The sequence below is a fragment of the Lontra canadensis genome, unplaced genomic scaffold (assembly GCF_010015895.1).
Source record: "Lontra canadensis isolate GAN:19392208 unplaced genomic scaffold, GSC_riverotter_1.0 scaffold63, whole genome shotgun sequence".
Lineage (NCBI taxonomy): Eukaryota > Metazoa > Chordata > Mammalia > Carnivora > Mustelidae > Lontra > Lontra canadensis.
In genome coordinates, this window is record NW_022631057.1 from 11,514,581 (window position 1) to 11,530,300 (window position 15,720).

The 15,720-nt window shown below is 55.6% G+C and overlaps 1 protein-coding gene across 1 annotated transcript; it reads right to left on the reverse strand.

Moving 5' to 3' along the window:
* Positions 1–3,777: 3,777 nt before the first annotated feature.
* On the reverse strand, positions 3,778–10,602 carry KLHDC8A (kelch domain containing 8A). The gene is made up of 6 exons (XM_032878439.1): positions 10,309–10,602; positions 9,381–9,982; positions 5,987–6,151; positions 5,581–5,796; positions 4,858–4,959; positions 3,778–3,986 (listed from the first exon to the last, which is right to left on the reverse strand). Exons 2-6 carry the CDS (start codon positions 9,754–9,756, stop codon positions 3,793–3,795), a joined length of 1,053 nt encoding a protein of 350 aa, XP_032734330.1. The 5' UTR covers positions 9,757–9,982; positions 10,309–10,602; the 3' UTR covers positions 3,778–3,792.
* Positions 10,603–15,720: the final 5,118 nt, after the last annotated feature.

The window sequence follows — 15,720 nt, forward strand, 5'->3', positions numbered from 1 at the left end:
CGCCCTCCCTTGCAAGGCTGACCAGAGGAGGAGCCTGGAAGGCCCAGCTCCAGCCCAGATAGGCCAGACCACTAGTCGCAAGCCTGGAGGTCCTCATTCCAGCAATTCGGAGGGTGGAGGGAGGCTGGGGGGAGACAGACTTCTCTCTGAACCGCCTAGAAAACTCACCAACCCTAGCGGTCCCCTCAGGCAGCCAGTCTTCAGATACTTCCGGCCTCCAATCCCTTATCCCACTGACCCTCTGAGTCATCTGCCAAATACTTCTTCTTCAGAACTTCTTCTTTGCATGAAGAAAAGAAATTGTCTCAGGAGAATCCAATCTGGCTAATGAGGAACTAGGCCTGGGAATTTTTCCCAGTTCTTTCCCTCAAGGAACCATCACCTAAACTCACTCAAGACACACTTCTCAGGCATTGGCTGGGTTCTGGGCATGAACCAGCTACTGAGTACGTGAGGGCAAGCTAGAAAGACTGGGCTCCTCCATTTCCGGATGAGGAAGTCACTATTTCCCCATCTGTAAAACAGACCGATCCCAGGCTTGCCCAAGCTCACAGGGATACCAGGATGTGAGGGGCCTCCAGTTGTCATGGCACCCATCTTTTTGGGCTTGACATTTTGAACCCCTTACATTGTACACCCCAGCTGATGTCCTTGTCGCCTCCGTATGCTATGTCATTTGAGGCAATGGAGTGTTTCGTTCAGAACGGTTGAAATCTCAGGCATGGCTCAGTCACTTACTAGCTGGGGACCTTGGACAAGTTACGTAATCTCTTGGAGCCTTTAGCTTTCTCATCTGCGAAATGGGACACTCCTTAGCTCATCAAGTTGATCTAAGGATTGAAGTGAGGGCTTCACCACCTTGTCAGATTGGGAGATGAAGAGGAGAAAGAGGAGAGGAGGGACCTTTCCAGAGAGGGATGGTGACACGAAAGCCTATGGGGGGTGGGGAGGTGGAGGGGGTGGAGCGGGGCCTGGAGCCGGGCCATCTCTCCCCAGATCCCTAGCGGCTTTCATGGTACCTCGAGGTACAGACCACGTGGTTCACCACTGACACAACCTGATTCCCTAGCTCAGCAAGGCACCCCCAAAGTCTTTCCCAGGAGGGACCTCCAAGAGGTAAGTCCTCAGCAGATGCCAGCTCCGGCTCTTAGTGGCCCTCATGGGCTGTGGTGGCCAGTCCCCCATTCTCATAATAGGGAGACCCTTTTTCAGGCTCACCGTGCCCCTGAAATTCCGACCATTTAAAAACGCCTCGGTCCCATCCGTGGATACAGTATCGTTCTGTATGCTTAGAAAGCCCCCTCCTCCAACACACACACACACACACACACACACACACAGCTTTTGCCTCTCTTGGAAAGGGTGGAGGGACCCCTGCTTGTAAATGCTTTTCTCAGGGAGGGTGAAAGGGGACAGTGGAAGGTGGGGGTGGGGGCGGGCAGACCAGGGCTGGACTTGGCAGTGGCTTCCCAAACATGCTGCTCCATCCCTCACGGGGTCTGAAGCTCTTCTAGCACCTTCTTCTAACAGTTACTTCAGCAACAAACAGACCCAAAATAGGGGTGCCCAGAAGCAATAGGAAAGTCTCCCCCACAGTCTGCTCGCCAGGGGGCACCCATGGCCATCGGCTGCCTCTGGCCTGCGTGGGAAGGCCAGGCTGGGCCAGCAGGGGGCAGCACCCTTCTGAGGCTGCATGAAAGGAGAAAAGCCCCAGATTCTATTTGTCATGATCCCCAGAGCTGATCCTCCAGGAGGCTCCCCCTGAGCCCTGAGCCCTGACAGGTGTTCCTCCTCTGTTCCTGCCTCTCGGGAATGAATTACACCATCGCACAGTAAGTGCCGTCTGACTCCCCGGTAACCCCTCCCGAGGCAGGTTTTCTTTGTATCCCTGGTGCTGGTACAGCTTTTAAAAATAACGGGCTCAGTTGGTTAAGTGTCTGCCTTTGGCTCAGGACAGGATCCTGAGGTCCTGGGATCGAGCCCTGCATGGGGCTCCTTGCTCAGGGGTAGGGGGAGCCTGCTTCTCTCGCTCTTCCCCTCCCCACTGCTTGTTGTTGCTCTCAAACAAATAAATAAAATCTTTAAAAAGAAGAAGAAGAAGAAGGAGAAGAAGAAGAAGAAGAAGAAGAAGAAGAAGAAGAAGAAGAAGAAGCAGCAGCAGAAGCAGCAGCCGCCTGGAGGGCTCAGTCAGTTTAGCCTTTGGCTCGGGTCATGATTCCAGGATCCTAGGATCGAGTCCAGCATCGGCTCCTTGCTCAGCGGGGTGTCTGCTTCTCCCTCTGCCTCTGCCTCTCCCCCAGCTTGTGCTCTCTCCTTTCTCCCTCTCTCTGACAAATAAATAAATAAAATCTTTAAAAGGGGGCGGAGGGGCACCTGGGTGACTCAGTCAGTTAAGAGTCTGCCTTCAGCTCTGGTCATGATTCCAGGGTCCTGGGAGCAAGCCCCACGTTGGGCTCCCGGATCAGCAGGGGAGCCTGCTTCTCCCTCTCCATCTGTGTGCTCACTCACTCTCTCTCAAATAAATAGATAAATCTTAAAAAAAGAAAAGAAGAAGAAGAAGAAGAAAGAGATGCTCTAAAAGCTTCAAGTCTTTAAGTCCATGAGCAATCCCCTTTCCACTTGGGTAAGATGGCAGTGAACTTCAGCTGAGTGAACCGAGGCCACCATGAAGACATCAGCTGCTGAGTACAGCCCCTCCTGCCTCCTAACTGGAGTCTTGCCTACAGCCGTACTGGGAGCGAGGTGATACGGCCGGTCGAGGTTTGGGGATAGAACCTGCTCCTTGGGAACAGCCAAGGACAGCTGGCCGCCTGGGGCCCTATTTAGTCTGAGACCGTCACAGGGACGGATTTTGGGGGTCCCCTCTACCCATCAAGATACCCATCCACCCAACCCCGGCACGAGCTGCCCGAGAGGATAGGAATATAGATTTTAATTATTGTTCTGCTGCTGTTAACCCGGGTGTAGTCAATCCAGACTTCGTGGATTTTGATGCCACAGTGTACACGAGAAGGTTTTGTACAGAAACGCTCCAGGAACGTTGGGGACAAAAGGGCCAGGGAGGGGTGGCGGAAGGAGAAAGTGAGTGAGGAGAGGAGCGGGAAGCAGAGCCTGGGCTGGGTGTCTGCTCCTTCCTCATCATTGCGTTCCCATCAAGGACCCGAGAAGCCTGGGATCTTCCTGGCCGAGGCTGCTGACCTGGACTGGTCCATTTGAACCTGACTTCCCTTCCAGCTCAGCGGCCCCTGCTCCAAAGCCAGCTCGCTGAGCAGAAGAGGGGGAGGGCAGGCCTGCTGCTGACCGCCAAACGGGGTAGGGATGCGAATCATGGGAGAGAAGACGGGTTTGGGACTCCTTGCAACACCTCACCATTTTCCATCCCAAGAGACCCTCAAACTAGCACAGAGCTGGGGAGAGGACAGTGATAGCCGTGGTCTTCTGCCCCACCCACCTCCTGCCCTGGCCCCTGGGGGAGGCAGAACTCACTGGAAGGGGAGGTGGCAGGTACTCCTGGACCTTCCTCTGCCTGAGCAGGAGGGGAGGAGCCTCCTCAGAGCTGGGCTGGGCTCCAGCTGCAGGCGGGCGGAGTCAGCGTGTCTTCTTATGGTTTCCTGGGATCGGTACAGTTTGGAAGTGGAGGGAGGTCCCCCAGAGCCCCTAGGGCCTGACCCCCCTAGTTGCGGACAGGACCTGGCACCCTGGGAAGTCACCCAAACTGCTCTGATGAGACCGTGTCTGTTGTCAAGAGTGGAGTGGTCTGGTCCGGGGCAGAGGCGCCAGGCCCCTGGGCAGCTAGGAGTCGGAGACACACAGGGCTTCCACGGCGTCGCTCAGACCCTGACTGACGCCCCCCACGGCCAGGAGGCAGTTCTTGATGACAATGCTGGAGCAGGCGCAGCGGGGCGTGGGCATGGTGGGGAGCGCCTCCCACTTGTTCTTCCCCGGGTGGAATGCCTCTGCCGTCTCCAGGACCGTGGGCTGGTTCCCTGAAAGCGCCAAGGGAAGCGGACCTCACAAAGGAGACCAGCCACCGATCCCTGCCCTACAGCACCGCCACCTCCCTGGCCCCCTCTGGAACCCACAAGCAGAAGCCAATGGACCTCAGTCGCTGGGCTGCAGAACGGCTCCCTCCTGACCCTGGGCCTTGGCTCTTGGCCGACAGCCTCTTGGCCCTGCCTGCCTTCTCTCCCTCTTTTCATCTCCACCCACTGCTTTGACCACAAGTCTCTAGACACTGCTGCTGCCTTTCTTTTGCCTCATACTAAACAGCTGTCCCCGAGGTCTGGCTCGCATTGAGCTCCTTTCATGCTCGGGCGAAGTGGGAGTCTGTCCACACTGCGTAACCTCGGAGCGCCTAGAGGTTCTCTGCCCTCTTGAGGTTGGGGTCCTGCTTTCAAAATACCTCTAGTCTCTGCGAGGAGTAACCCAGCAAATCCTGAACCCATTACAAAAATCTGTCTAATCAGGTTGCTCTCCTAGTCCACGATGGAGCTGGATATCCAGGGAGGAGAGCGAGCCAGAGAAAGAGGACCAGGCTAATCCCTGCCACGCGTTTGTCCCCAGGTGTTCCTAGATAGGCCCCCAGGGAGCTGTGCTCAGCAAGCCTGCTTTCCAAGGTCGGCAGCCTGTTCCGCATGCTGTCTTGGCCTCAGTTCCCCCTGTGTGAGAGGATGGAAAGAGCACATGGGGACTCGTTTGTGGATATGTGGGAGGGCATGTTTTGAATTATTTGGGTTAAAGTGGTAGGCAGGCAGTGTGCAAGAAGCAGCCAGGACCTTCTCCTGCTCACGAAGAGTGAGCGCCAAGTGTCCACCAAGCACCCGACCCGCAGTAACAGCCTGAAAGCGCCATCCTTACCGAGTCCTCCGGCCACTATGACCCGTCCGCTCAGAGAGCCGGCCACAAAGTCTGCCCGCCGCTTCTTGAGGAAGAATGAGCGTTCCATCTTCAGCCAGCCCCCTACAGGCCATGGATCGTGGCAGATAAATTGAGAGAGAATTAGATGCTGACCTCCCCCACCAAATACGCACCTTGTCCCCAGAGCTCACACCCGAGGCCGAAGTCCACTCCAACCACCCTTTGCGCTCCGGGCAGAAACTACACCTCCTGCTGTTTGAAATGATGGGCTCCGAGGCCTCCCACCTCTCCCACCCAGGCTTGCTCCAGTCCAAGGAACCCTAACCCCCTGCAACGAATCACCTCGTTCTCTCTCTGTTCTCATGGGCTCCGAGCTGGAGAGAAGGCTAACTAGAGGCAGCGAGCGTGAAGGTCGGGATCCTTCTGGGTCTACATCGGTAAAAAGCAGGAGAAGCCCTCCCTCCCCTGGCCCTGCCTGGATGTTGTAAGAAGAGAAAATAGATGGGAAAGTCTTGGAGACAAACAACCAGCCAGCCAAGAGGAACCCTGTCCAGATGGAGGAAAGCGATCCCAACAGTAGCCTGGAATGATGCGGGCTGTCCAGATCTCTGAAAGGTTCCCCTTGCTAGGTCAGCGACCCTGGGTGGGTGCATGGGATGGGGGCAAGGTGCAGGGAGTCAGCCAGAGGGGTGGTGGGCAGCCAGCGGCTGGTGCCCTGCTCACCTTGTTCCATGTCGAACACGTCCATGGTCCGGAGGAACTTGGGCTGCCGGTAGAGCCGACCCTGCCTCAGGCCCCCCAGGCTGTAGAGGCGGTCATCCAGGGTCACAAAGCTGGAGAAGGCCCGCTTGCTGGGAATGTTGGGGAACTTGGTCCAGGAGCGAGTCTCAATGTCAAAGACCTCAAAGGCATTGACTGCGTACTTGGACTGTCGTCCCCCTGGGGGCCAGAAAGGGGTTGGAGGAGTGGAAGAGGGGGGCCACAGTAAGTACCTGAGGGCAAGGGCTGGGTTTCCCCTTTTGACTGTTACCGAACCGTACAGGGAATGCACTGTGTGTCAGTGCTTCCTGTGGGAACGGACCCCAGGAGAGAAGAAGAGATAGATGCGGGACAGATAACATGTCCTTACCTAGCACATAGATTTTGGAGCCTCGGAGGAAGGAGGTGGCAGCATATCTCGGGGTGGGCATGGGTGCTAGTGACACCCACATGTCCTTGAGCATGTCATAGTGTTGGAGGTGGTTGTGTGGACAGAGGTCCAGGCCCATCCCGCCAGCCGCGTACACTCGGTAGTCTAAGGAGAAAGGCCACATACATACCCCTGGCTCAGCTTATCTGCACGACAAGACAGGCCCATCAGTAATCACCTATCAGACCTGGCTCCATTAACCCCTTGAAGACCAGCACTAAGGTCAGGTCGGGTTCCCAACCACTGCAACGTCCCTGAGTGGGGCTGATGAAACCTTGACAAGTCCCTGCCAGGTTGAGCCTGCGTCTTCTTGAAACTGCATCACGCTTGCGTGTCTTAGTCATCCTTGGTGTCTGGCCCTTGGCTGAATCTTGCACGGGGTAGACTGTGATGGAGTGGGGGTCTGGACAACCCTTCGCAGGTCTTGTCCTCTCCATGTTCCTCCCTCCTAGGCAGCCAGAGGGAATGCCAAAGAGGAGAGGTATTCCTCTTATTGCCTTCCAATAGTGGACTGTTGCTTAGGCATTCCCAGACTGGAATGCTCCAGACCCAGCAGGAGCCTTTGGAAATGAGGTCAGCCCTGCTGTCGCTGGCCTTGTGGGACACTGGCCTGCTGCTGATTTTCTCTGTCTGCCCCCTCCTCCCCCAGGAGTGCCTTCCTCCTTCACATACTGGGTGGCGTGTGGGCTCCAGAAGGCATCCTGCACTAGGTGAGACAGGGTTAGGGCTGAATGAGGGGGAGGCTTTGGAGGACAGAAGACTAGCCCCTTCAAGGAACCCTGCCAGGGTGGTAAGCTGGGTACTCTCAGAGCAGAAGCGAGTTCGCTCCCATTTTCTGTTGCTCTTGGCCGCAGGTAGGCAGGTAGGCAGGCACCTCCCTGATACACTGCAGCAGAGAGGATAAGCAAGGCGTCCCTGTTTCCCGGGGCTTCCCTCCAGGGCCTCCTGAGGCCTACCAGAGACACAGCTTCCCCTGCTCCCTGACCCCACAAGCCACTTCCCGGGGACCCACCCGTGCCTGGGATTCTGTCTCCCAGTAGCCAGTCTTCCCGGCTTCTGGCCCTAAGAGGCTTTTATTCTTCAAGGGAATTACAGGGATGAGTACTATTTCCTTTTATTGAGTACTACCTCCAGTTTTATTGAAAAAGGAAAAAAAAATCCCAACCGTAGCCTCAGGTCAGGAGATTGGGCCTGCTAATACTGGGAGGGTTTCCCTTACACGAGCTCTGCCTCGCCCATCCCTGTGTCCCCCGAAAACACACCTCCAGCAGAGAACCCTCAGTCCGTGCCCCACCACCACTCCTGGGCCAGCTCCTACTCAGCCCTTCACGGGCACTTAGGTGACCCCCAATGGCAGAGCTGGGCTGAGAGCACCACACCAGTGCCTCCCAAGGCATCGGCTTTGCCCTACTCACTGTTTATTACGGAAATAATCATCGTCTGTTTCTTCCACTAGATTGTTAGAGAATTTGTTTGTCCATGGCCCCAGCATTTGCTTCAGTGCTGGCCACACACGCATAGGAAAGCTTATCAGACCCACTGCTGAACCCAGTCATTGCCACAGTGAAGAGCAGAGACTCCATCATCACTCATTAGCCCTGTGACCTTGGGCAAGGCATTTAACCTCTTCGGGCACATGACTTCCCTCCAGAATGAGGGTAATCATAGCGCTTACCTCATCACCCAGCCTGTGAAGATCACATTAAAACACATAAAGCACCTACGGTAATGACTCAATAAATGTTAGTTCTTAATCTCCCAGCAGCACTTCTCGAGGCCGGTCAGGGGTTGGGGGCGGGGGGCGGCAAGGAAAACCCTTTCCCTCTCTTTCCCCCCACAACAGGCCTCCAGGTCTCCTGTCCTTCCTACTCAGGGTTCCTGGAGGCCCCAAAGGCCACTGCCCTGAGGGATTCTGGGTTAGAGTTTCTCACTGGTCACCTTCACTGGTCAGACCTGGACTTCTGAAAGTAGGGGCCAGGACTTCGGTCTCTCTCCTTCATCCCTGGGACCTAGAACTATGCAAGGGACAGAGCAGGTGTTCAAGAAATACTGATTCCTGATCTACAGTAGACCCAACGGGTCAATGGGATGGTTTTGCCCGAGGGGGAGGGAGGATTACATCCCACCAAGGCTATCTGAGTTGCACTGGGGACCTTCTAATTTCTGTTGGACCATTTCCTATAAAACCCTTTGCACTGGGGCACCTGAGTGGCTCAGTCGGTTAAGCATATGCCTTCGGCTCAGGGTTCTGGGATTGAGTCCTGGGATCCAGCCCTGCCTCAGGCTCTCTGCTCCGAGGGGAGCCTGCTTCCCCCTCTGTGGCTCTTCCCACTCGTGCCCTCTCTCTCCCTGTCAAATAAATAAACCTTTAAAAAAAAACAACAGCAGTTGGGGCGCTTGGGTGGCTCAGTGAGTTAAAGCCTCTGCCTTCGGCTCGGGTCATGATCCCAGGGTCCTGGGATCAAGCCCCACATCGGGCTCTCTGCTCAGCGGGGAGCTTGCTTCCTCCTCTCTCTCTGCCTGCCTCTCTGCCTACTTGTGATCTCTGTCTGTCAAATAAATAAATAAAATCTTTAAAAAACAACAACAACAACAACAGCAGCAACAGCAGCAAAAAAAAAAACCCCTTCATGTTTCAGCAAAAGAGAATTTGGAGCCCCCTCTGTGCTCTGGGCTGTGCTAAACCCAACGAGAAAGAAACAAGGGGCTTTGAGAAAGTGAAACGAAGATCACGTAACCTCCTGATCAGCACGTGCTCGCCCGGAGGGAGACCTGTGAACCTGGGCAGGATGCTGCAGGAGCATGACCCTCAGGAACTTTCTAGTCCCCATTCATTAGCCTCTCTGAGATTAGGAGGCAGAGGGGGAGATTGAGGGTAGTGGGGAAGGCCCTGGAGTCAGGCCTCAAAGCCCCACTAGTGGGGCATGGTACAAGGAGGCAGGGAAGGTTCCCAGGACCCCAGATATGTGTCTGAGGTGTTGGCCCCTAAAAGGCAGTGGGCAGGGGATGAGGTGTTGTGGGTGGGAGGCTCTGTCCTTCTGCAGAATGAAGACGTTTGCAGGGACACAGCACTAACCCTCAGCTCTCCCCTCTGGCCAGGCGGGCCCCAGCTCTCCGGGAGGAGCCTGGTGGAATTACTACACACTTCACCTGCTGAGCCTGTTTTCCCATCTGTAAAATAAGGCCAGTGGGTCTTCAGTTTCAGGTCTATTATGGGGATCAGATAGGATCAGGACTGTGAGAGCGGCCCCCGACTCAGTGTTGGTTTCTATCCCTCTCCCGGTGGTCCCCCACTCCCTCCTCTCTGCCCTCCCGCCGCCCTGGCCCCACTCGCCTTTGGCCGTGACAGAAATGCCCATGGCGGCCTCTCGCAGCACGCTCCTCTTCTTCCACTTGCCCTCATCGATGTTGTACATCTCCACGACCTTCAGGGGCAGCTGACTGGTGCCCACACCCCCGATCACCATGATCCGCTTCCCCAGGGCGATGGCGGCTACCCCGGCCCGGGCTGTGGGCAGGGCGGGCAGGGCGGTCCACTGGTCGGCCTCGGGGGAGTAGACCTCAAAGCAGTCCATGGGGATGCCGTTGTCGTCACATCCCCCGATGGCATAGACCTGTCCCCCGCTCTCCAGCAGGGAGCAGTAAACCCGGCGGCTGGGCAGCGGCGCCAGGCGCTTCCACTGGAAGTCCTTGACGTTAGGCACCTCCATCGCAGCCCCGGGGGCCCCGCCCGCCGCGCCCCTGTGCCCGCGGAGAGCCAGGGCGCCGCGGGAGGTGCGAGCCCGGGGGGCCGCCCGTTACTCCGCGCCCCCTCTCGCCGCCTCCATCTGGCTCCCGTCCGCCGGCTCCCGCCCGGCCCCGGGCAAGGGCCCCGACGCCGGCCAGCGCTTCACAGTCCCTCCAGACTGCGCGGTCCGGCGGCGTCCGCGCCTGGCCCTGCGGGAGGGATGGGGCGAATCAAGGGAGGTCGGGGCCCCGCGCCCTCGCCTCCTCGCGCCGCCGGCGGGGCGGGCTCCCGGCTCCCAGGTCCTGGCCAACTTTAAAGGGAGGACGCGGCGGCCGAGGGCGCCACCCCGCGGCGGCATCGCGCCCCGCAGCGCCAGGTCCCCCGCCCCTCCGGACGGGCTGCTCGGAGGCTCGCCGGGCGCGCGCCGGGCTGGGTGCTTTCGGGGGCTCGCGGCGCCCCGCTGCCTGCCCGCGGAGCGAGGAGTTAACACCTCCCGGCTCCGCCGCCTCCCTGCCCACGCCCCCGCGCCACTTACACAGCCAGGCCCGAGGAGCGCGGCGGCGAGGCGCAGACCGCGCATCAGCAGGGAGCGGGGAAACGGGGATCCGGGAGCCCCTCCGCCCCGGGGCCGCGGGGAGCCGCGGAGAGGGCGCGGTGTCCTTCCCCAGCGCGCACGCCGCCGTCACACATGCAGGCGAGGAGAAGGGACGAGCAGCGCGAAGGAGAAGCGGAGCCGCCCGCGGGGAGGAGGCCGGCCCCGCTGCTCCGCGAACCTCCCCACCCGCAGCCGCCACACCTGTGCAGGAGGCCGCGTGCGCCCCGCGGCGGAGCAGGCCGTGACCTCTTTACATAAGCGCTGGCAGCACCAGCCCGCGGGGGAGGGAAGGGGCCCCGCGGGAGCCGCTCACCTTGTCTACCCGGTCAGAGGGGCGGGGCACTGGAGCCAGGAACCCAGATTCCAGGGACCAGACTCCCTCCAGCTTGATGGTGGTGTGTGTGTGTGGGGGGGGCGGTTTGTGTTTGTTTTGTTTGAGGAGGCGGAGAGACCAATTACCCAGTTTATCTACAGCACCCAGACCGGGTTCGTGACAGGCTGGCTCAGTAGTCAGCTTTGCGTTGGGGGAGGCAGGATCGAGTGGTTTAACCTCATAGAAACAAGATCCGTGGGTGTGACACGTGCAGACCTGACACAGGTGCACCCAGACAGAGCGGGGCCACTGACCCCGCACACCTCTGTGTGACTTAAACATCGCCCCAGCCTCTCCCGTCCGGAAACTGACAAAGCACACACATGTAGACACGTAACCAGAGACACCGAAGTAGATGGAGGGGCGGGGGGCGGGAGGCGGCTCTCCCCCACGGCCGTGCCTTCTGTACGTTCCTTGAGAAGGGGAGGCCTGGTTATGCAATGTTGCCACTCAGCACCAATCCACGGGGCTTGCCAAATAATTTTCTCAAGCCACATTCTCATAGCCTTTTCAGGATAGCAATCCCCTTGTAACAAAGGTGCCCAAGACAACTGTGGGCCCCCTGGTCTGACTGCAAAGCCTTTGGGGTCCTCCTTCTTCCTGGTTCCCTTGAATACAGTCTTGAAACACTCAGGCTTGGGAGTCTGACAGAGGTGGGTTTGAATTCTAGCTCTGAAATTATTTAACTACTCTGAGACCCAATTTCCTTCTATTATTTTAATTTATCTTTTTATTTGGAGATAAATTGTAGATTTACATGCAGTAGTGGGAAATAACACCCTTTACCTAGTTTCCCTCAATGGTAACATCTTGCAAAACTTATAGTACAATAATATTACAACCAGGCTATGGCAATTAATCAGGGAAGGTACTTCCTTCACATCACTAGGATTCTTTCTGTTCCCCCTTCATACCCACACCTACTTCCCTCCCACCCTTTGCTCTCCAGGCCCTGGCAACTATTCATCTGTTTTCCATTTCTATAATTTTGTCATTTCAAGAATGTTACATAAATAGGATGATACAGTAGGCAACATTTTGGGATTGACTACCCACCCCCTTCCTGGCATAATTCTGTGGAAATTTGCCAGGTTGTTGTATGTTTGCCAATAGTTTATTCCTTTTTATTTCTGATAGAAGTATCCATAGTATTCCATGCTATGGATGGATCCTTGCAGATTTTCGTGAAGATTAAATGAGATATTGTTTGTAAAAGGCTCTGTTCCGTTTTCCAACACAGAGCAAGGGCCTGGTAAATCGCTATTAACACCATTGTTACCAACTATTGTCAACAACTTGCAGAAGAAGGCAGACAGAGAACAAACACAGACATTTTATCCCTTGCTCAGGAATGATTTCCTGTGAGAAACAGACATCACGACTCACAGTAGGCCTATCTTAATATCTTGAGTTCTTGGCTTAGAAATTCCCCTGTTTCTTTTAGTTTGAATTCTCTGTACTTACACAGTAAGCACCTCTAGAACCTTCAGAGGAAGGTTGTGTTCTGTTTTCTCTATTCAGTAAGAACTCATAAATTCCAAAAGAATGTGGTCTGAATTAATGAAGTTTTATAAGAAACACCAAATATTTATCTTCTGTCCTGGGGATCACAATCTCCCCGGGGGGGGGGGACTAGGGAATAGACTTTCAACCCCCGACTTGAGCTGTCTTCACAAAACCAGCACAGGCTGATCAGGAAGACTGAAAGCCCTAGGCCTTCCTCAAAGGGGCTTGTGGGGGTGGGTCTTCAGTCTCTTTTACCCACCGAGCTTTTTTTTTTTTTTTTAAATGAAAATAAAAACATTTATTTACTTTAGAGAGGGGTAGGGAGAGAGCATGAGCAGGGGGAGGGAAAGAGAAGCTCCAGCAGGCTCCCCACTGAGCATGGAGCCTGACTTGGGGCTCCAGATCACAATCCTAAGATCATGACCAAAGCCAAGATCATGACCTGAGCTGAAATCAAGGGTCAATGCTTAATCCACTGTGCACCCAGGCCTCCCTTGCTTACTGAGCCTTTTTTTTTTTTTTAAATGCTGCTTTTCTCCTCAGTATTTTTTTTTATTTTTATTTTTTTAAGATTTTATTTATTTATTTGACAGAGATCACAAGTAGGCAGAGAGGCAGGCAGACAGAGAGGAGGAAGCAGGCTCCCCGCCGAGCAGAGAGCCCGATGAGGGGCTCGATCCCAGGACCCCGGGACCATGACCTGAGCTGAAGGCAGAGGCCTTAACCCACTGAGCCACCCAGGCGCCCCGAGCCTTTTTTTTTTTTTTTTTTTAAGATTTTATGTATTCATTGGAGAGACGGAGAGAGAACACAGCTAGGCAGAGGGAGAAGGAGAAGCAGGCTCCCCCCTAAGCAGGGAGCCTGCTGCAGGGCTCCATCCCAGGACTCTGGGATCATGACCTGAGCCAAAGGCAGCCGCTTAACCGACTGAGCCACCCAGGTGCCTGCTTACTGAGCTTTTTGCCAAAGCAATGAGGCGAAGCTCCTTGTGCCCCCACCCACTCCAGTGGGGCAGCAGAGTCCCACACTACTTTGTGTTTGCAAAACTCATCCAGCTAACCCAAACCCTCACACACCCATTTTCTCAGGATCTTTGAAACAACCCTGGGAAAGGTGACCCGGGCGGGTGTTGGTCTACACTTTCACAGATGTCTGAGAATTTGTGACATAAAGTAAAGGACTTGTGGCCTCTTGAGGGCCTGGACCAGTGCGGATCTGGTTTGTGAATTCCAAATCCAACACCCCCCGCCCCACTTTAACAGTTAAATCACAAAGGAAAGCTTGTGTATTCTTAAGGACACCGAGCTTTTCCACTCACAACTGGCTCCCGGCTTTTTGTCCAGTTACAGTGAAGGAAGGAGCCCAGGCCCCCAAAGGGTTCCAGCGACTTCTGTCCCCCCATTGCTGGACTGTGTCACTGGGAAAGGACTGGACTCCAGCCCCAGAAGATGCCCCATCTGAGCCTAACGCTCATGTTTTGTAAGCACCACCCTCTGTGAGGGCTGTGAGATCTAGGGACTCAGACCCTTGGAAAAGTACTAAGAACGGGATGCCTTTCAGACCATGGCCTAATTGCTTGTTCTGGAAATACTGGCTTCTCTCCATCTCCCCTACTCCTTCCCCCATGGCTCTTCCTCCCAGCCAGGTGACATCCTTTAATCCTTACATTGAGTGCACATTGAGGAAACTTGTAACCTAGCAACCGCCACTTAAGATTCCCTGAGTCACGGGCGTGTTTCCATGTCTGGGCAGAGCGCACCAAGCTGGGGCCTGAAGGCGTGCCAAGCAGAGGCAGGGAGTCTAGTGACCCCTTTGATGCCTCCACATCCCACTCTAGAGCGAGGCTACTTTCCCTCTCAGCACTTTCTTTCTCCGGTCAAACCTAAACCCTTCTTGCTCTGACACCTTGCACTGCATCAGGTCCGGCTTTCTCTTCTCTCTTAAGAAGTGTTTGACTTTCTGCCTTGGTTACAAGATGGCACAGGACAGTGGGGAAGCGGGGGAAGGAAAGTTGATGAGAGCCTCTGACAATAAATTCTCTCTTTGGTTCTGCGGAGTCCTTCTTACCGTGATATTTCTGCACCAGCCTTGTCAAGGGGGTGCTCAGCTCTAGAAAAAGTCACTCCCCCTGCTCGTACTCTCTTTCTCTCTGACAAATAAATAAATAAAATCTTTAAAAAAAAAATAAAGAGAAGAAAAGAAAACCCACTTTCTAGAGGTATGGGAGGAACCAGATGCCAGGCAGAGATCCTGGGCACGTAGGAGGTACATCATTCCTCTCTGTGTGACGGCAAGTCCCTGCACCCTGACTTTCTGGGCATCCAGGCCAGTGCGTCCAAACAGCAGGTGACCGTTTCACAGAGCAGACCCCTTAGCAGGGCTCACACTCTCTTGTGCCCAGCCACGTCTGTGCCTGCATCTCAGGCAGGACTTCTTCCCTCCTAGCACACTGAAATCTCACGGGACTGATCTGGAGAACGGCCGGGGCCCTTCCTGTAGAGAATCACCTCACCTTCCTCGGCAGGCGCGTGGCCATATTCAGGGGGTGGGAGTGTGGAGAGCTCCTCCAGGCAGGGCTGAGGCTGCGAGCAGATCCAGGGGAAGGTATATTCCTCCCCGACATGGAAAAACCTCATGGGGCCTCCTCCCGTCCAGTCAGTGCCAACAACAGCCCAGAAGAAGGATTCGGGGCTCCAGAGGACTCAGTGGGAGATGGTGTGACACCGGTGCCAGCAGGCAGAAGCACGCCCCTTGGGATTGGCAGTCTGGAGGCCTGCGGGATGGCGCCCTCCTCACCCCACAGTCTTGACTAGACAGAAGAACTAGCCACATGCCTTCAGTCACCTGCCCTGCCCCCTCCTCCTCTAGAACAGAGCACAGGCCTGGGGCTTGGAGGAACTTAGCGGTGTCCGTTAAGGGGGCATCTGCTGGACAGCGAGTTTCAGGTATGGGATGTTGGGGTGCAGGAAGAGGTCATTTTGGTTTTCAGAATCAGGAGCTGCACTATTTACAAGAGTCGGGAAGCTGCCCCTTTGTCTGCTGTTTAGTGCATAGAGATGAGAGCGTCAGCAGCAAGCGAGACCTTCTGTGAGAGACCGTGGCCCCTTCCCTGTGCTGACAGAGGAGGCTGTATGAGGAAATGGGGCTTAGAAAAAAGCCCGAGCATCTGGGTTGGAAACAAGGAAGAGCTTCCTGCCCAAGAGCATCAGAAAATGAAAACACCAGCCTCAGGTGAGCTGAGAGGCCGTGGTGTCACCTTCCCCCGGGGAGATACTGGAAATAGGAAAGACACAGGCCCGAGAGTCAGGAGACCTCTGCTCCAGCCATGTGTTGTCGGAGCGGGGCTGTGCACCCCTGGACCAGTTGTGTCCATTCTGGTGTCTGTGAAATGAGAAGGGAGAGAGGAAGAACACACTGGCCAGAGGTCTCTCCGAGTGGGCGCGCTCGTTACTCCTAGGGGTATCCAGGGATGG